General features: G+C 30.1%; 1 protein-coding gene across 12 annotated transcripts in view; it reads right to left on the bottom strand.

Annotated features, from left to right (window-relative positions):
• Positions 1–20662, bottom strand: part of Mical (Molecule interacting with CasL) — a 90713-nt gene that overhangs the window by 20147 nt on the left and 49904 nt on the right. For 10 of the 12 annotated variants that reach the window (XM_064359814.1, XM_064359818.1, XM_064359812.1 and 7 more), the window contains exons 6-13: positions 19689–19816; positions 18912–19607; positions 14007–14213; positions 13182–13421; positions 9954–10430; positions 6825–7324; positions 3555–3736; positions 1244–1362 (exon numbers count right to left, since the gene is read on the bottom strand). In XM_064359814.1, coding sequence (XP_064215884.1) covers positions 1244–1362; positions 3555–3736; positions 6825–7324; positions 9954–10430; positions 13182–13421; positions 14007–14213; positions 18912–19607; positions 19689–19816 — 2549 coding nt within the window. The remainder of the gene's footprint in view (positions 1–1243; positions 1363–3554; positions 3737–6824; positions 7325–9953; positions 10431–13181; positions 13422–14006; positions 14214–18911; positions 19608–19688; positions 19817–20662) is intronic. The other 2 variants (XM_064359819.1, XM_064359821.1) reach the window with 2 other exon arrangements.

Raw genomic sequence — 20662 nt, 5'->3', positions numbered from 1 at the left:
TCTCTTCTTCACTTTTGCCACTTTGAAACGCCAAAAATTCCGGATTAGGTATCGTCGAAACAGTTATATTAACACACCAATCCTTTTCTTCCTTCTTCTTCTCCATACCACCGACAAAATCTTCAAAATCTTTAATAGCCGCCTCGAAATTCTCATCTTTTTGCTTTAAATTAGCCAATGAAAAACGCTTCCCAAAATTTCTCTTCTTCGGCGGCATTTCTTCTTTTTCCAAACTCCCAGCCTTCTCAAATTTCATCAAAACTTTCTTAATGTCCACATTACTGACCGCATCTAAGTCCACAGAACTTCGCGGTTTATTGCAATAGATATCGGTTTTAGAGCGTGCTAAAGTGAAGATTTTTGGCGTTTCTTCTTCTTCCACACTTTTGCCCGCCAGATGGCGCTCGAAATAAGCGATATTATCTTTAGGGAGTTTACTTATAATGGAGTCGGCTCGTTTAGGGACTTTTAAGACACGTTCCAAATTTCGATATTTGGCATCACTGAAGGAGCGGTAGGTTTTGCGATCACGTGACTGGTGTTCAAGGTCGTCCATCCAAGTTAGGAGATCTTCGATTTTTTCGTCGTTTGTTTCCGGTTTAAGAGCCTTGAATAAATCTTCAATGCTACTGGAAATAGCTTCAGTGTCTTCCTGTTCTTCACTTTCTTCCTCATTATTGAACTGGATGGGTTTCTTCAATTCTTCTTCATTTGCAAGAAGAGTTTCAATATAATTGTCAACTTCCTTGTTATCGTCAAGTGGGTCAAAGTTAAACCTAACCTCCGGTTTTTTTTCGTCGGGTAAACTAACCTGTTTAACTAACCGTTTTTTGGGTACGTTTGCGACCGTTTCCGAGCGTTTTAAGATCGGTTTAACCGCCGGTTTTCCGAAATATTTTTTAACATGGTCAAAGTTTGTCGCGAGTGCAACTTTCGGTTTTCCGATTTCTTTCGGTAAATTTAATTTACTGGGCGTTCGTTTGATTATTAGTAACGGTTCCGGTTCGGTTACTTTAAATTTGGGTATAAATTCGCTGCCGAAACTTTTGCGTTTTTCGTAGTTTTGTGTTGGCAATTTTTTGGGTAAAGTCCCGGCAGTGGCGCTTTTCGCGAGTGTAAAATTTTTCGGTGGTTCAGCGTCGGAACCACCAGAGATGGCGCTGCTGAAATCGGTTGAATCGTTCTCGGATTTAACGCGTAAGAGGATGTCCGGTATGACGGTCGGTAAGTTAGGTTTCTTCACCTCAGTGTCGGTGCCGGTGTCGGTTTGGACAACTGGTGGTTCAACACGGACTTCCTGTTTGCGGAGTTCACGGGCACGGATTTCCTCCTCACCTTCGGTGGCTGTGTCGGTTTCGTCGTCTGCAATAGATAATAACTGTGTTAACTTTTTTATTTTCTCAATTACGGCTAAACTATTCGAAAAAATGGAACTATTTTAATGCCCACCTATGCAAAATGATCCGGGGAATCGATTGGAATCAAGAAAAGCGCTAAATTCCCAATAGTTTTTTAGTTATGAATTTTTGAGTATATGATCTAATTTTTGCTTTTATTTGCATTTTCTCGAAAAATATACGTCGGACAACAATAATCTTTTTTGCAAATGATAGATCATTAAAAGAGCTTTCCAAAGATAGTACACATCATAGGGTTATCTCTAATAGTTCCGGAGTTATTGCTTGATAAATGATCCCGGTACCGGAAGTTTTAGCAAAAAAATTTAAAATTTTTTAATTCTTGTGAAAAATTAATATAACATGTAAAATGAGCCGTAGAATTCAATGGAACAAACCGCATTGCTCTACGACTTTTAGTTTTTTTTTATGAATTTTTTTTAGTGAAAAACTTTCATCGCCTCTGTATACGGCACCGTTGCCCGGAGCGGCTCCGGGTTTGAACGAAAAAATAGATAAAAATAAGCGCTATCAGATGGATTTTTGTTCGTTGCTCTAGGTCTTACGGTTTTCGAGAAAAACGCAAAAAAAGGTTTCCATTTTCACTTTTTTTCAACTTTTGCCTGCCGATTACGGCGAAACTGTTAGAGTTATCGAGAAACGGAAAAATCGAAAACAACCGGAATAAAAAACTCTACAAAATGGCATAGGACTGAAGACGATATCTCGCAAAAAAAATTTCAACTTTCAAACGCCGATTACGGCCAAACTAAAAGAGCTAGGAGAAAACGCTTTTTTCCATTGGAAAGAGCACATCAAAATCTATAAGATAGAATCGGATTTATATGATTTTGAGACACTTTAATAATTGACCGATTTCTAAGGGGGGGGTGTTAACTTTTATTAAATTTTTTTTATTTTCTCATTTACGGCTAAACTATTCTAAAAAGTGGAACTATTTTGATTCATACCTATGCAAAATGATCCGAGGAATCGATTGGAATTAAAAAAAGCGCCAAATTCCCAATAGTTTTTTAGTTATGAATTTTTGAGTATATGATCTAATTTTTGCTTTTATTTGCATTTTCTCGAAAACTATAAGTCGGACAACAATAACCTTTTTTGCAAATGATAGATCATTAAAAGAGCTTTCCAAAGGTAGCACACATCATAGAGTTACCTCTAATAGTTCCGGAGTTATTGCTTGTTAAATGATCCGGGTACCGGAAATCGACAAAATTCGCGACAAAAATTGAAAAAATCAAACATCAAAAATTCGAAAATATGGACTTTTTTCGACTTCTAACAACTCTAGAAGAATGCAAAGACATATAAAAGTCCACAAAATTTTGCTAGAGACAGTTTAAAAAAATGATTTTGTTTTTTGTGACCACTACAATTTTAAGCAAAAAATGTAAAAAATCGTGTGCCATAATACGTAAAATGAGCCCCAAAATTCACCGGAACAAACTGTTGTGTTCTATGACATTAAGTTTTTGAGTTATAATTTTTTTAATAAATAACCCGGCGCATCCACCATTTTTCAATGTAAAATAATTTTTTAAAATAAGTTCTCGAGTAAGCTTAGTTGCAAAAAAAGTGTAACAGTAAACAAAATGAGCCGCAGAATCTACTGAAACAAACCGTTTTGCTCTCCGACTTTTAGTTTTTGAGTTATGAATTTTTTTTGTTAAAGAATTAAGTGTTTGTCTAAATTTTTTAATTATTTTACCGTGCAGCCGCTTTCTTAAAAGCACCTTATTCTAACCAAAAACAACCGTTTTTTAGTTATTTTGTTTAAAGAAAAAATTAAGTCCCTTTGTATTTATTAAGCATTTAATCAGAATTAAGAAATTAAACAAAGAAGTGGACAAGATACGCCAGTAGGCTCATTAAACCCGTCACAAAAACCATAACAATCACTACCAGCACTTCCACTGTCGATTTGACGATCATAATCCATAACGAAAGTATTAACATAATCATAATAATAGGTACCAGCAAAACCCATAATACAATTGAACCAATAATTTGCAAGATGGGATGATTGTGACTTATTTCATTAGTTTCCATTATTATTTTTTTATTATTCATTTACAGAAAATTTTGATTACTAATCTAAACTGTCAGTCAAAAAAATGTCAAAAAAATACTCACCATCGCTACTGTTCTCATAGTAACTCGAACGATCAGAACTGCTGTAATCATCAGAATCTGAATAGTCCCTTTTTTTGGAGTACCTTCTGTGGAGGCGTTCTGCCCATTTCAAGGTACCTTCTTTGGTTGCTGGCTCCTCCAGAGCCTCCTCATAGGCGTCCTCATCGTCACTGTCGGAACCACTAAAAAAAAATTTAACAAAAATTGTCTCAGCGAAAACTAACTGGAAAATTTCAACCATGTTTTCAAGTTAAAAAAAACAGCACAAAAACCACAGATTTTTTAAGTTCAAATAAACATTGCTTATTTATTGTAAACATTGCTTATTTATTGTTTTCTTGATTTTCAAATTTTGCGAAAACAGATTGCTTTCAGGTCAAAGCTGTAATTAATTTTCGCTATTTTCCAGCCTCTAACCACAGTTTTTGTCAGAAAGTTTTCCTAAAACTAGCCAAAAAATTTAAAAAACATGTCAAAAATGGCGTTATTTTATTGTTCTTCAAATGTTCCAGCACAGTTTTTCAACAAGAAACTTATAATTTCTCAAAATTTATAACAAAAAAAAGGTAAAGTAAATGATGTTTTTTGCTTTCTTCGACAGTTTAGCACAATTATGTTATAACTGTTTCCAAAGCTTTACCATATTTTTTAAATAAAATAAGATAAAAATTATCAAATAGAATTTTTTTTGTCTTTTTCTAATATGATTATTAAACACAAACTCAATTATACTAAAGACAAAAATTTAGTTTTTTCACAAATATTCGTTGAAATCGGTTCAAAAATCAGTAAAATTAAATTTAAAAAAATAGACAAAAGTTTCGAAAACTTTAATTTTAAATAACTGAAAAAACGATTAATTCGAAAAATTTCGTTCAAGCATCACTAAAACAAGACGCAAAAGATGTTGTTTTTTATTTATTCTGGTCACTGAAGCACTTTTTTGAGTTGAAAATTTAGTTTTTTCTCTTTTTCTATTTTTTTTTTGTCAAAACAGACTAAAAAATCACTGAGTTTTGCTTTTTCTCTTAAGTATTTTATAAAATACTGGAAATTCATTGTAATTTAACTGCGATAAACCGAATAAAAGACAAAGTCAAATTCTTCTTCAATGTTTTAGAAATATTTTTTACTCAAAAACATGATTACTTCACAAAATTTCGTTTAAAAATCACTAAAACAAGTCATAAAAGATGTTAATTTCACCGTTTTTGAATTATAAATTTAGTTTATCCGTGATCTCTCTTTATACAGACCAAAAAATTACTAAATTAGATTGAAAGAAAGAGCGGTTGCTTAAATCTTTTAAAACATAATATATTTTTTACTGGAAAAGTACAAAAACAATATTTATGGTAATATATAACAACTTGAGAGTAGATTTGGTTATTTTATACTTTCATTATTATTATTGAATTATTATTTTTTTAAAGTAGATATTTTTAGTTTATCTTGGCAAAAATTAAAAAAATACACAAACTTTGATTATTTTCAAAGATAATTTTGAAACTTAAAATAATTGTATCGAAAACAAAATTTTTTTGCTTTTTTTTTTGATTTCGCCAAAAAATCACCTGAATTGGTCGAAAGTAAGTAACAATATTCACATTTTTCACTGAAAATTCACTCTAAACTTGCTTAAATAAAGCCCATTTTTATGCAATAATTCGTTAAAAAATTCAATTAAAAAAGTTGGACTTACCTTTTTGAAGGTAAGTGTATTACTTAGGAAGTTTTAGCAAAAAAATTCAAAATTTTAAATCTCGTTAAAAGCTGGTGTACTATAGAAAATAAGCCGCTGAATTCACTGGAACAAACCGCATTGCTCTACGACTTTTAGTTTTTGAGTTATGAATTTTTTTGTTAAAAATTATTAAGCAAAAAAATTTTAAAATTTTTAATTCTTGTGAAAAATTGATATAATATGTAAAATGAGCCGTAGAATTCAATGGAACAAACCGCATTGCTCTACGACTTTTATTTTTTTTTATATTTTTTTTTGTGTAAAACTTTGATCGCCTCTGTAGCCGGAACCGTTGCCCGGAGCGGCTCCGGGTTTACAGGAAAAAAATAGATAAAATTAAGCGCAATCAGATGGTTTTTTGTTTGTTGCTCTAGGTCTTACAGTTTCCGAGAAAAATGCAAAAAAATGTTTCCATTGTCGCTTTTCTTCAATTTTCAACCGCCAATTACGGCGAAACTATTAGAATTATCGAGAAACGGAAAAATGGAGGACAACCGGAATAAAAAACTCTACAAAATGGCATAGGACTGAAGACGATATCTCGCAAAAAAATTTTATATTTTCAAACGCCGATTACGGCCAAACTAAAAGAGCTAGGAGAAAACGCTTTTTTAGATCGGAAAGAACACATCAAAATCTATAAGATAGAATTGGTTTTATTTGATTTTCACACACTTTAAAAATTGACCGCTTTCTAAGGGGGGGGTGTTAACTTTTTTAATTTTTTTTGTATTTTCTCATTTACGGCTAAACTATTCTAAAAAGTGGAACTATTTTGATTCATACATATGCAAAATGATCCGGGGAATCGATTGGAATCAAGAAAAGCGCCAAATTCCCAATAGTTTTTTAGTTATGAATTTTTGAGTACATGATCTAATTTTTGCTTTTATTTGCATTTTCTCGAAAACTATAAGTCGGACAACAATAATCTTTTTTGCAAATGATAGATCATTAAAAGAGCTTTCTAAAGATAGTACACATCATAGGGTTATCTCTAATACTTCCGGAGTTATTGCTTGATAAATGATCCGGGTATCGGAAATCGACAAAATTCGCGCCAAAAATTGAAAAAATCAAACATCAAAAATTCGAAAATATGGACTTTTTTCGACTTCTAACAACTCTAGAGGAATGTAAAGCCATATAAAAGTCCACAAAATTTTGCTAGAGACAGTTTAAAAAAATGTTTTTGTTTTTTGTAACCACTACAATTTTAAGCAAAAAATGTAAAAAATCGTGTGCCATAATACGTAAAATGAGCCCCAAAATTCACCGGAACAAACTGTTGTGTTCTATGACATTAAGTTTTAGAGTTAAATTTTTTTAATAAATAACCCGGCGCATCCACCATTTTTCAAAAATCTAAAAAGTGTTATCGTTGCTTTTTGTCATTGCTTTTTCGCTTTCTTTTGTCAAAATAGACCAAAAATCGTTGAATTAGGTTAAAAATTGCATTATCTTTGCAGTTTCTTTCAAGTATTTTATAAAATACCAAAAATTCATTGTTATTTAATTGGACTTACCTCAAACTGGACGACTCGTCATCACTGCTCCCCAATTCAGCCGCCGAGGCCCCAAAGTTCTTATCAGTCCACTCATCCTCATCCATTTGACTCAAAGATTCCTCATGATCTGAGGCAGCTCCGCTCAAATTCGCAAACTCAACCCTCTCAGGAGTCCTCACTCTGTCCAACAAATCAACTCCTGCGATCCCACTCAGTGGCTTCTTCTCGGGACTTTTCCCCACGTGTCTCTGAGAGGGCTTACGTATGACTTTGGTCGCCCTTAATTCACCCTGCATGCCGTAGTGGTGGATACAGAAAAATTTATGGTCGTAAATGCCGTCTCTGTCAAAGGCATAGGACCCCAGCCGGAGCTGAGTGTAACAATATTGGCATTTGAAGCAACCGTGGTGGAAAAAACGGCCTTCCGCCGAAAGGCGCTCCATGAGATAGACGCGTTTGTTGCAAAAATGGCAAAATTCGGAGGCGTTTTGTGAAGGGAGGATCACAGGGCGAGATTGCTGCAAAATTTGCAAGTTTTTTGAAAATAATCGAAAAATTCATTATTATTTTTGTTTCAAGCGTTTTCAGACAAAAGCACAGTAATTTCCAAAAATTTCGTCACAAAATAAACACAAAAATCGCTGAATAAGATTTTTAACGAATGAATTTTTAGGAAAAAATACACCTACTTTTTAATGGAAAGCAAGATTTATTTATTTAACAATTTAAGAATCACTTAAGAAAATATTTTTTCGAACTTTCGAGTATTTTTTTGTAAAATCTTTAAGAAAAACTACTAAATAATTACATAAGTGTTTTGAAGTTTTTTAAAACGTGATTTAACTTCTTTAAAAGTAAACCCTAAAGAAACAGATTTCGTCGAAAATAAAACCGGTTTTTTGAGCATTTACCACGATTTTTGATCAAAAACAAGATTATTTCCAAAAAAGTTCTTTAAAAACTAAATGAAAAATCACCAAATCACATGGAAAATGTTTCCTTTGCGTTTGCAAGTCACAATGTCAGTTTTTTCGAGGTTTTATAAAAAGGTCCAAAAAAATTTTCAAACAGAATAACGCACTTATTTTGGGAAATTTCATAAATAGGAAAGCGACCATTTAGCTTAAATGAATTTTAAAATAATACGATTATTTTTTCTTTTTTCCGTTTTTTTTCGAAATTTTTAGTACTTTCTGTCTGAAAACGGTCCCAAAATTTATAAATTACGTGACGGCAAGAACGTTACGTTTGTCCATTTAGAAGTTTTAAAAGATTTTTTTTTCAGTCAAGAACAGTTTGTTATTTACATGAGTAACTTTGTCAAAACTAAACCAAAAAAGAACCAAATTTGCTCGAAAATTAAACAATTTTCGCTTTTTTCGAGTGTTTTAGCATGATTTTTGAGCAAAAACGCAGAGATTTCTAGAAAGTTCGTTAAAAACAAAATGGAAAATCGTCAAATTACGTGGAAAGTGTTTCCTTTTTCAAGAACTTAAATGCGTTTTTAAGACAAAATTTCAGTTTTTTTCGAATTTTTTTTTACACACGACATTTTATCTCAAATAATATTATCTTTGTAGAAAATAGATTTGGTCGAAATTTTTTTCGCGTATTTACCACAATTTTTGAGCAAAAACGTAATTATTTCCAGAAAATTCGCCAAAAACAAACTAAAAATCACCAAATTACGTAGAAGATGTTTCCTTTCGAGCAATTAAATGCGTATTTAAGACAAAATCTTTTTTTTTTCAAGATTTTTTAAAGGCGGTAAAAAATCTCAAATAAAAATATCATTGCATATTTCGAACGTTTCCAAAAGTTTTCTCAGTAATTATCAAAACTTCAAGAAAAGATACAACGATAATTATGAGTTTTTTTGTACAATTTTTTATTGAAAAACACACTTATTTTGAAAACATTTTATCAAAAATTAGCGAAGTATCACCAAAAATCTCGAAATGCCATTTATTTTCTATTTTTTCCAACCTTTAAGCACATTTTTAGTCAAAACGATCCAAAAATTACAAAATGTTGAGGCCAATTAATAATTATACATTATGTTTGCGTTTTTCAGTAAAACTGATGTTTAAAAAAACAACTTAGCTCGAAAATAAAACAATTTTTGCCTTTTACGAGTATTTTAGCATAATTTTTAGCCAAAAAGTAATTATTTTTAGAAAATTCTTCACAAACTACAAAACACAAAATTTAATTATCTCGAGATTTTTAAAAACGGTCTAAAAAACACAAAACTATGTTTAAAATAAATCGCCTAATTTACAAAAAAAAACGATGCAAAAATTAATTATAATAGTTAAGCCAATGTTTGTTTTAGGATGAGTTTTTGCCAAATTTTGACAAAACTCTTTAAAAATCACTAAAAGAAAAATTAAAAATACAGTTAGCTTTAAATTAAATCTTGAAATTTTGTCGAAAATCAAAAAGTTAAATTAAAAAAAATTTTTTTGACGTTTTTTAGCAAAAAAATTTAGTTACTTCGGAAAATGTCGTCACGTCTTTGCCTTCTTCGATCGATTTAAGAATGTTTTTTTTTAACCAAAAACTGACTACCCAAAAAATCACTAAATTAGGTGCAAAATAATTCTTTTCGACCCTCTTAATACGTTCTCTAGTCAAAAACACAAATAAAAATTAGCCAAAAATAAGCCGAAAAATTGCCAAACTCGTAGATGAAAAATAAAATTTTAGTCTTTTTCTAGATTTTTAGCACAAACAAAAACCTAATTATTTTTACAAAATTTCGTCAAAAATAAAGCCAAAAAAACTAAATTAAATCGAAAATAACATTAAATCAAAAAACTAAATTTTAAAAAAATAGACGAAATTTTACACATTTTTCAGCAAAAAATGCAATTATGTAAAAGTTGTACTAATACAAAAACGTGATTTTTTAGTTTTCAAACTAAAAACAGTCTTTTTGCAAAATTTCACGAAATTTTCGATAATGAAACAAATTGAAAAAATCCGATCAAAACTTTTTAGGTCGGAAATTTTTTACTTTTCGATAGTCTGAAAGTGTTTCGCAGGCAGAAAACAATTATTTCACCAACTTTTGTTAGAAATAAGCCGAAAAAAACGTGTTTTTTTTCATTTTTTTTTTTCGAAAAAAATTAAATAAAAACTTACACTTTTTTGCAGAGGTTTAGGGTCGGCGTTTTCTGGCGGTTTGCTCGCAAATTTCTCCGTAATAGAAGCAACTTTATTCTGCCCCAAATCCCTTGCAGTCCCTTCCTTCAATTTCAATTCCAAATGTTTGATATTCTTATCAATATCAGCAAATTTCGCTTCGGCACTGTCCTGCCGATCCAAATGTTGTTTCTCCATTTTCGTTTGTCTTGCTTTGAATTGTTCTTTGCTCCATTTTGGCACTTTTTCCTTGTCTTTGTTCGCAGGCTTTCCCAGTTTGTTCTCTCGGATTTTCTTCTCAATTTCTTTGATATTCCAATCGGAAGTTTCGATTTTTCCTATTGCACGTAAGAGATCTTTCGGTTTCTTTTCGGCAGGCTGTGGCTCTCGCCATTTATCTTCGAGGTTTTTTATTCTAGCGGCAAAGTCTTCGTCGGTGTTTCCCCGCGTTTGGTTCGGTAATTTGTTCTCGTGGTCCTAGAAATTGGGAAAGTTGCTAAATTTTCACTCAAAACGCCAAAATCAACATGCCACACAAAACAAAACGAACAAATTCATTTTTTTTGTTTTCTTTTAGTTAACTAGACTTTCCATGTTTAGGTTATAATTAGTCGGTCAAGGTCAGGCGATATACGTTATCAATTACTATACATAAAAAAAATAAAACGTGTGGCTTTATTCACAGCCATATATAATTATTTCCAACGTATATTTCGTAAACCATGAACGCTTCACACAAACATCACTTGTATCTGTTTTAACATGTTTTAGTTTTTTTTATTTCATGTGAGTAAAGTTATGTTTAAAAAATAAATCGTAGCTTTATACACAGCCATTTATAATTTATGTTTCAATATTTTTTAATTTTACTTTTACCACATTTTAATTTAAAATAATTATTTATTTATTATTTCATTATAATAAATTTATGATTATTAATTTTTTTTTAGCAAATTAAAAACTGTTCGCATAAATGTCAGTTGTTTCTACATGTTTTTTTTATTTTATTCTTTTTCTTCAATTATAACATGTTCTTATTTTTTATTGTTATTTCTTTATCACGTGAAATAGAGCTACATTTAAAAAAAAAGACGTAACTATATCCACATCCATTTATAATTATTTTCAAAATATGTATATTCAGTAAATTAAAAACTCTTTAAATAAATGTCAGTTATTTCTTCATGTATTTTTTATTCTTTATCTCAATTTATTTTTTATGTTCATATTTTTTTATCAAGTAATATACGTTATCTTTTACCATACTTTAATGTAGATAAAATTACATTAAAAAAAGACGTAACTATATCCACAGCCATTTATAATTATTTTCAACATATATTTCGTAAATTAAAAACCTTTCACATAAATGTAAGTTGTTTCTTCACGTTATTTTTATTTTATTTAATTTTTTTCAATTTTAATGTTTTTTATCACGTAACAGACGTTATCATTTACCATCTTTAATGGAGATAAAGCTACGTTTAAAAAGAGACGTAACTACATCCACAACCATTTATAATTATTTTCAAAATATGTATATTCAGTAAATTAAAAACTCTTCACATAAATGTCAGTTATTTCTTCATGTTTTTTTATTCTTTTTCTCAATTTATTTTTTATGTTTCTATCTTTTTATCAAGTAATATACGTTATCTTTTACCATACTTTAATGTAGATAAAATTACATTAAAAAAAAGACGTAACTATATCTACAGCCATTTATAATTATTTTCAACATATATTTCGTAAATTAAAAACCTTTCACACAATGTAAGTTGTTTCTTCAGGTTATTTTTAATTTATTTAATGTTTTTTATCACGTAACAGATGTTATCATTTACCATCTTTAATGGGGATAAAGCAACGTTTAAAAAAAGACGTAACTATATCCACAACCATTTATAATTATTTTCAAAATATCTGTATTCATTAAATTAAAAACTCTTTAAATAAATGTCAGTTATTTCTTCATGTTTTTTTATTCTTTTTCTCAATTTATTTTTTATGTTTCTATCTTTTTATCAAGTAATATACGTTATCTTTTACCATACTTTAATGTAGATAAAATTACATTAAAAAAAAGACGTAACTATATCCACAGCCATTTATAATTATTTTCAACATATATTTCGTAAATTAAAAACCTTTCACACAAATGTAAGTTCTTTCTTCACATTATTTTTATTTCATTTAATTTTTTTCAATTTTAATGTTTTTTATCACGTAACAGACGTTATCATTTACCATCTTCAATGGGGATAAAGCTACGTTTAAAAAAAGACGTAACTATATCCACAACCATTTATAATTATTTTCAAAATTTGTATATTCAGTAAATTAAAAACTCTTCAAATAAATGTCAGTTATTTCTTCATGTTTTTTTTTTATTCTTTTTCTCAATTTATTTTTTGAGTTCTTATTTTTTTATCAAGAAATAAACGTCTTCATTTACCATATTTTAATGTAGATAAAGTTACATTTAAAAATTAAAATGTAGCTTTATTCACAGCCATTTACAAATATTTTCAGCATATATTTCGTAAATTAAAAACCTTTCACATAAATGTAAGTTGTTTCTTCATGTTATTTTTATTTTATTTTAATTTAAATTTTAATGTTTTATTTTTTTATTACATTCTTATAGTTTATCACGTAATATTCGTTATCATTTACCATTTTTATTGGGAATAAAGTTACGTTTAAAAAAAAAGACGTAACTATATCCACAGCCGTTTATAATTATTTTCAACATATATTTAGTAAATTAAAAACTCTTCACATAAAAGTCAGTTATTTTCTTATCAAGTTTCTTATTTTTTATCACGTGATAGTTAAAGTTACGTCTGAAAAATCAATTTAATCTTTATTGCCAGCCATTTATAATTACTTCCTACGTATGAAGTTTCTCAGTTATTTCTGTGTTCATTGTAAAACAAAATTATTTTAATTATTTTCCTCATTTTTTTTCAGTTATTTAACACGTATTTTAATTTGATAAAATTATGTTTAAAAAAATGTGACGTAGCTTTATTCACAGCCATATATACTTCATTCCAACGTATATTTTGTGTGGACATTTGTTTTTGTAACAACTTTGGTTAAAAATAGCAGTCAGGTTAGCACTTACTTACCAAACAACTCAATTTTTTTCACATTTTAACGTTAAACAAGCACAAAAAAGTGTTAGTACCATCAAACCAACCACAGCAAACAACACCCTCTTACGGGAACATAAGTAAACTTTCGCTCTAAATCTTTGACCCGATCTTCAAAATTGGGCGCCGTTTGTCTATAGACAAAAAGCGAATAGTCTTCAAACGGCTGCGAATCTGGCTTAGCATTCGCTTGCAACATCTGCATACTTTTTAAAAACTGCTCAGTCTGCAACCTTCTTTGTTGCCTCCGTTTATTCTGTCTTTCGGTTCGATTTGCCACAATTTCCTCCAAAATTTTCTGGCGTTCCTCCTTTGAAGACAACAAACACACACACAAAAATATATAGGTATGGGTATTTATGGTATATTGACAGTGTGTACAGTTAGAAAAACTTAAAAAAAAGAATACGAGGGCTCGGACGGGATTTGGCTAGAATTCCAAAGGAGGTCCAGGATTACAAGGACGAAGCCTACGAGAAAACTTTCCAGGAAGGAGTCCAGGAAGTGGCGGAAAAGCTGGAAGTTGGCAAACTTTATTCAGAAAAAAAAGGAAAAGCAAAAAAAATCTCTACTAAACTAAACAATTAGTGTATTAATGAATGATACAAGGAAATAATAATTAAAATTGGTTATAAAATCGATTCCTTAGCTTGAGTTTTAAAAAAACAAACACTAAACACAAAAATTCTTTGATTAAACCTGATTACCTGATGACTGGGCTATTCTTAAAAGTCAAACTTAGAAATCGGGTCCAGGTTAGTAAAAAATGAATCAAAACAAAAAGAAAAGTCGAGAAGGAAAATAATAAAACGATGATGAAGGTGATGTTGAATGTTTGTTCTACTTCTTCGACAAAAACATGTACCCAGAACGCAACTAAAAGAAAAATACTCACAACGCTAGCGCTAATTTTTTCGATTGTTCTTCGTTTTCTTGTTTTCCGGTCGAGACTTTGACGATTGAGCGAAATTGGTTCGGCGTGTCTTTTGTGACGACTTGATGGGCGAGGAACTGGAGGTTGATAGGTTGTTACTGGTGGTTGTACTGTGTGTTGTTTCACCGATTTGAAGGAGGTATCGCTCTTTTTCGGTTCAGGGAGATCCTATAAATAAAAAGTAAACAGTTTAACAAAAAAAAAAACGCGCAAAATAATCAAAATTACCGAGAAAAACAAGTCTGTAAACGAATTTTTTCGCTTAAAACAGTAGTTACAGAAAAAACTAAAGAAGAACTAAATAAAGAAAAAGTAAATTTTCCGAAAAAATTTAACCGTTCTGGAATAATCCGGTAAAATCCGGGTTAGTTCAAACCTTATTGTTAATAAAAAAATTAATAAACTTAAGTTAGTAGAGATTTTCCGGAACACTGAAACACTTCCGGAAAAATCCGGGGCTCGAAAAATATGTGCAAATTTTTCCAGAACGATAAGTCATTCTGGAATAATCCGGTTGTTTCGAATTTTGTTAAAAAAAATCAAATAAACTTTAAACAATTTAAAAAAAATGCAATGTCAAGTATCGCTCTTTTTCGGCTCAGGGAGTTCCTATAAATAAAAAGTAAACAGTTTTCACAAAAAAAAAAGAAAAAAACTAGCGAAATAATCAAAATTACCGAGAAAAACAAGTCTGTAAACGAATTTTTTCGCTTAAAACAGTAATTACAGAAAAAAGTAAAGAAGAAATAAATAAAGAAAAATCCAGAAATGGAAACATTTTTTGAGTAAATTTTCCGAAAAAATTTAACCGTTCTGAAATACTCCGGTAAAATCCGGGTTAGTTCAAACCTTATTGTTAATAAAAAAATGAATAAACTTAAGTTAGTAGAGATTTTCCGGAACACTGAAACACTTCCGGAAAAATCCGGGGCCCGAAAAATATGTGCAAATTTTTCCAGAACGATAAGTCATTCTGGAATAATCCGGTTGATTTGAATTTTGTTAAAAAAAATCAAATAAACTTTAAACAGTTTGAAAAAAAAACGCAAGGTCAAGTGTCCGGTTAATTTGAAGTAATTTTTATTTTACACCCAAATTTGGAGCAAAAAAACCTTCCAAAAATTTAGTAAATGACTATTTCCCGGAAAAAGTAAGCTGTTCGGTAATAATCGGGTCATAAGAATTTTGAAAAAAAAAAGAAATAAGCTAAACAAAATGGATTAACTTAAATAATACAGTTTTGTGCAAACTTGCAATTTTTTAAAGTATACATTTTGAAAACATTTGTATAAATTTTCGGAAAAACTTAAACCGTACCAGAGTATAATTCAAAATTTTGTTAACAAAATTTGAATAAACTCGAAAGAAAATCCAGTTTTATAATGACTTTTTTCCTTTTTCCCGGAATATTCCGAACCAAGCTGAATTTTAGTCAAAATATTAAAGGTAAACACTAAAAATGTTTAAAAAAAAGTGTCTATAAGCAGTTAAGAAAAACTGATCAAAATTTATGCGAAAATAACCCGGTCTGCAATAATAATAACTAATAGATAATAAAAAATATCTAATTAAAAAAAAACTATTTGAAAAAAGTGATCAACTGAAACAAATCTTTTGTGACAAAAAATAAGAAAGTGCCAAATCGTAAAAACTTAAACCGGAAACTTAAATAAACCGGAAAAAACAAATTAAAAAAATTAACTGCTCGGAATAATCCTGTAAAGTCCGAGTTAGTTCAGGTGATTATAATTACAAATTAAAAAATCCAGAGTAAACAGGAAAAACTATATTTACCTTTTATTTAATTTTTCAAAAAAAACTGAACCATCCGAAAGTTCAAACAATCCAAAGTCAATTAAATCTTCTAAATTTTTAATGACTCTAAACCGGAAACTACAAATATTATACAAAATTTTCCTGAAAACTTAAACTGTTTCGGTTTAAATTAAAATGATTTAATTCAAACTTAATGTTTTATATTAAAGGTAGCGAATGACATTTTCTGCTAAAATCTTAGAGAAATTTCCACAAAAATTTTGGGTGAAGTCCGTACGAACAAACAATAAAAAATTTCAATCATACAACTGATTTATGGTTTAAATAATTTGGTTATATCTAAATTTCGATTAAATTCTAAAGGTATTTTTTGTTGTATTTCAAAAAATAATACTTGACAAAAATCAGTATTTACTTAAAATTATTTATTATTTTCTCTTTTTATTATTTTATTATTCTAGCTAGTGCCGAAAAGGCGTTCATTTAAATTTTTAATTTCTACTGAATTTTTTTGGAGCTTAACGTACAGTCACGATAAAAAAAATGACACCCCTACCAACCGGGTGGGTTTTAATTACAAATTGAAAAATCCAGAGCAAAATAAACAGAAAAAATCTTTTTTGCTAATTTAATTTTTCAAAAAAATTGAACCATCTCGGAAAAATCCGGTAAAGTCCGGATTATTTCAAATATACTTAAACTTCAAACAATCCAACGCTAAAAAAATCTTCTAATTTTTTAATGTCTCTTAAAATTTCTAATTTTAATTTTAATGAGTCTTAAAATAAAGCGGAAAATCCAAATATTACGCAAAATTTCTCGGAAAATTTGAACCGCTCCGAAATAATCAGGTTTAATTCAAACTTTACGTTTTAGAAACGTTGACAATGACTTTTTTTCTACTAAAATTAACCAAAAAACACTACAATCTTAAAAAAATTACAACAAAAAATTCGGGTGAAGTCCGTTCTAATAATCAACAAAAATATTTCAAACAACTGATTGGTTTAAATAATTTGGTTATATCCGAATTTCGATTGAATTCTAGAAGTATTTTTTGTTCTATTTTAAAAAATAATACTTGACAGACATCAGTATTTACTTAAAATTCTTTATTATTTTCTCTATTCATGTGGGCTTTTCTACAGTTCCTTTTAGTAACAAATTGGTTAAATAACGTTTTAAACAAAATATTCTCAAGAAAATTCTAGCTAGTGCCGAAAGGCGTTCATTTAAATTTATAGTTTCTATTGAATTTTTTTGGAACTTAACGTACAGTCACGATAAAAAAATGACACCCCCACCAACCGGGTCGGTTTTAATTACAAATTGAAAAATCCAGAGCAAAATAAACAGAAAAAATCTTTTTTGTTAATTTAATTTTTCAAAAAAATTGAACCATCTCGGAAAAATCCGGTAAAGTCCGGATTATTTCAAATATACTTAAATTTCAAACAATCCAACGCTAAAAAAATCATCTAATTTTTTAATGACTCTTGAAATTACTGATTTTAATTTTAATGACTCTTAAAGCGAAAAATCCAAATATTATGCAAAATTTCTCGGAAATTTTGAACCGCTCCGAAATAATCTGGTTTAATTCAAATTTTACGTTTTAGAAACGTTGGGAATGACTTTTTTTCTACTAAAATTAACCAAACAATACTACAATTACAATCTTAAAAAATTTACATAAAAAATTCGGGTAAAGTCCGTTCTAATAAACAACAAAAATATTTCAAACAACTGATTGGTTTAAATAATTTGGTTATATCCGAATTTCGATTAAATTCTAAAGGTATTTTTGTTGTGTTTCAAAAAATAATACTTGACAGACATCAGTATTTACTTAAAATTCTTTATTATTTTCTCTATTCATGTGGGCTTTTCTACAGTTCCTTGCGTTCATTTGAATTTTTAATTTCTACTGAATTTTTTGGAGCTTAACGTACAGTCACGATAAAAAAAATGACACCCCCACCAACCGGGTCGGTTTTAATTACAAATTGAAAAATCCAGAGCAAAATAAACAGAAAAAATCTTTTTTGTTAATTTAATTTTTCAAAAAAATTGAACCATCTCGAAAAAATCCGGTAAAGTCCGGATTATTTCAAATATACTTAAACTTCAAACAATCCAACGCTAAAAAAATCATCTAATTTTTTAATGACTCTTGAAATTACTAATTTTAATTTTAATGACTCTTAAAGCGAAAAATCCAAATATTATGCAAAATTTCTCGGAAATTTTGAACCGCTCCGAAATAATCTGGTTTAATTCAAATTTTACGTTTTAGAAACGTTGGGAATGACTTTTTTTCTACTAAAATTAACCAAACAATACTACAATTACAATCATAAAAAAATTGACATAAAAAATTCGGGTAAAGTCCTATCTAATAAACAACAAAAATATTTCAAACAACTGATTGGTTTAAATAATTTGGTTATATCCGAATTTCGATTAAATTCTAAAGGTATTTTTGTTGTGTTTCAAAAAATAATACTTGACAGACATCAGTATTTACTTAAAATTCTTTATTATTTTCTCTACTCATGTGGGCTTTTCTACAGTTCCTTTTAGTAACAAATTGGTTAAATAACGTTTTAAACAAAAAATTCTTAAGAAAATTCAAGCTAGTGCCGAAAAGGCGTTCATTTAAATTTTTAATTTCTATTGAATTTTTTTGAAGCTCAACGTACAGTCACGATCAAAAAGAATGTCGCCCCTACCAACCGGACCAGATAGCCAAAGTCCGACTAGAATTTTTAGGTCATAAATTTCAACAGGTTAGTTTACAATATCCAGTTGATTTATAACCAAACGTACACATTAACCGTATCATAGTAGGGTCGTTCTTTTTGATCGTGACTGTACTTTCTGCAAGATATATTTTTTGACAGCGACTTACTAATAAGTAATTAAAATGCGGTCAAAACTGGAATGTAAAACTTTTTTTATCGTTTAAAATTTTATTTTGCGTCAATAGGGACAAAACAAATAACCAACCGTAAACTCGTAATAGTACAGAGATAAAACAAGGTATAGGGCAAGGATAAGGCAAAGGACAAGGTTACTATAAGGACATACTAATTCTTCTCCTTCCACAATCACCGAAAAGTGGCTTGGACTCGCTGTACGATTCCTCTTCTTCTTATCAAAGGGCGAATACTGCGAGAACTTTGTCAAATTCTTGATAAAATGTTCGTCTTTTTCCGCCTCGTCCACATCGCCACACTTCACCACGTCCGTCCTCTCCTCCACCACCAGGCCATCGTCCCTTGACGTCGTCCTCCGGGTGCGTTCAATGTTCTTCGTAACCGACGTTATGTCGGTGATGCCGTCCACCAGGTTAGTCTCCACCTGATCGTCGTAGGTTTGCGGATGGAAATCATGATTACTTATCCACTTAGAGACGCGGTTGTAGACGCGGTCAGGTGACGAGGTCGCCGGCGTCGCGACGCTGCTCTCCTCTGAATCGCTCATCTTGTTACAACACGAAAATTTGCAGCAAACATCTTTTTTGACGACTTTGTGACAGACATGGCCTCCTTTATTTCTCGACACGAGATGAAGGGTGTTTGAGAACGGTTCAAATTTGATTTTTTTCAAAGGGGTTGAAGGTGAAATTTTGATATTGAGAGAGTGGGAGTGGAACATTTGCGAAATTTCCGAGCTTGAGATGTAGGAAGATTCGGCCATTTCTTCGGTGATGGGGTCAAAGTGGACGAATTTTGAAGGGGGTTGTTTTTTGAGAGGGAGAGGTTCGGGTAATTTATCGTGAGTCTAGAAGTATTTTTTTTATTTTTTTTTTCGTGTTATTTTTTCACCTTTTCTGTGTTATTTATACAATATACTTGTACTTACCAGTTTTGGATGCTTAATGTGTGGTATTTCGCATCGGAAACTGTCGTAAACTTGGGTCAAGTACGTGGCCATTGCGAGGTAATCTTCAGTTTTTGTCAGTTCTTCACCGGTCATTATTGGGGAAATACCTAAAAGAAATCAAACAAAAAAATTTTAAAAAGTCACAAAAAAAAACAGTTTTTTGATATTGTCATAATCATAACTTATAATAATAATAAAAAAGTGTAAAAAGTTCCGACTTTTAAAAATTATTACAATTATAATTTAGGACGAAACAATCTTGACAAAATGGAAAAAATCAAAATCTTGAAAATGGAACCTATTTTTTTCTACTTTTAACAACTTCAGGGAGATGAAAATGCACAAAACTTTGCTAGGAACAGCTTAAAACAATTTTTTTTTAATTTTTGTGAAGGTAAGTGCCTAGATCATTAAAATTTAAGCAAAAAATTTCAAAAAAGCTGGTTTAATACGAAAAATGAGCCGCTGAATGCACTCGAACAAACCGTTTTGCTCTACGACTTGTAGTTTTTAAGTAACGCATTTTTTGTTGAAGAATGTGGTGTTACCTTTTTAATTTTTTTTTATTTTCTCAATTACGGCTAAACTATTCAAAAAAGTGGAAGTATTTTTATACGTACCTATGCAAAATGATCCGGGGAATCGATTGGAATCAAGAAAAGCGCTAAATTCCCAATAGTTTTTTAGTTATGAATTTTTGAGTATATGATCTAATTTACGCTTTTATTTGCATTTTCTCGAAAACTATAAGTTGGACAACAATAATCTTTTTTGCAAATGATAGATCATTAAAAGAGCTTTCCAAAGATAGGGTTATCTCTAATAGTTCCGGAGTTATTGCTTGATAAATGATCCGGGTACCAGAAATCGACAAAATTCGCGACAAAAATTGAAAAAATCAAACATCAAAAATTCGAACATATGGAATTTTTTTTGACTTTTAACAACTGTCA

This window comes from Tribolium castaneum, chromosome 1, assembly GCF_031307605.1.
Source record: "Tribolium castaneum strain GA2 chromosome 1, icTriCast1.1, whole genome shotgun sequence".
In the NCBI taxonomy this organism is placed as follows: Eukaryota; Metazoa; Arthropoda; class Insecta; order Coleoptera; family Tenebrionidae; genus Tribolium; species Tribolium castaneum.
The sequence above is the reverse complement of the archived record's forward strand: the minus strand, read 5'-3'. Positions and strand labels throughout refer to the sequence as shown.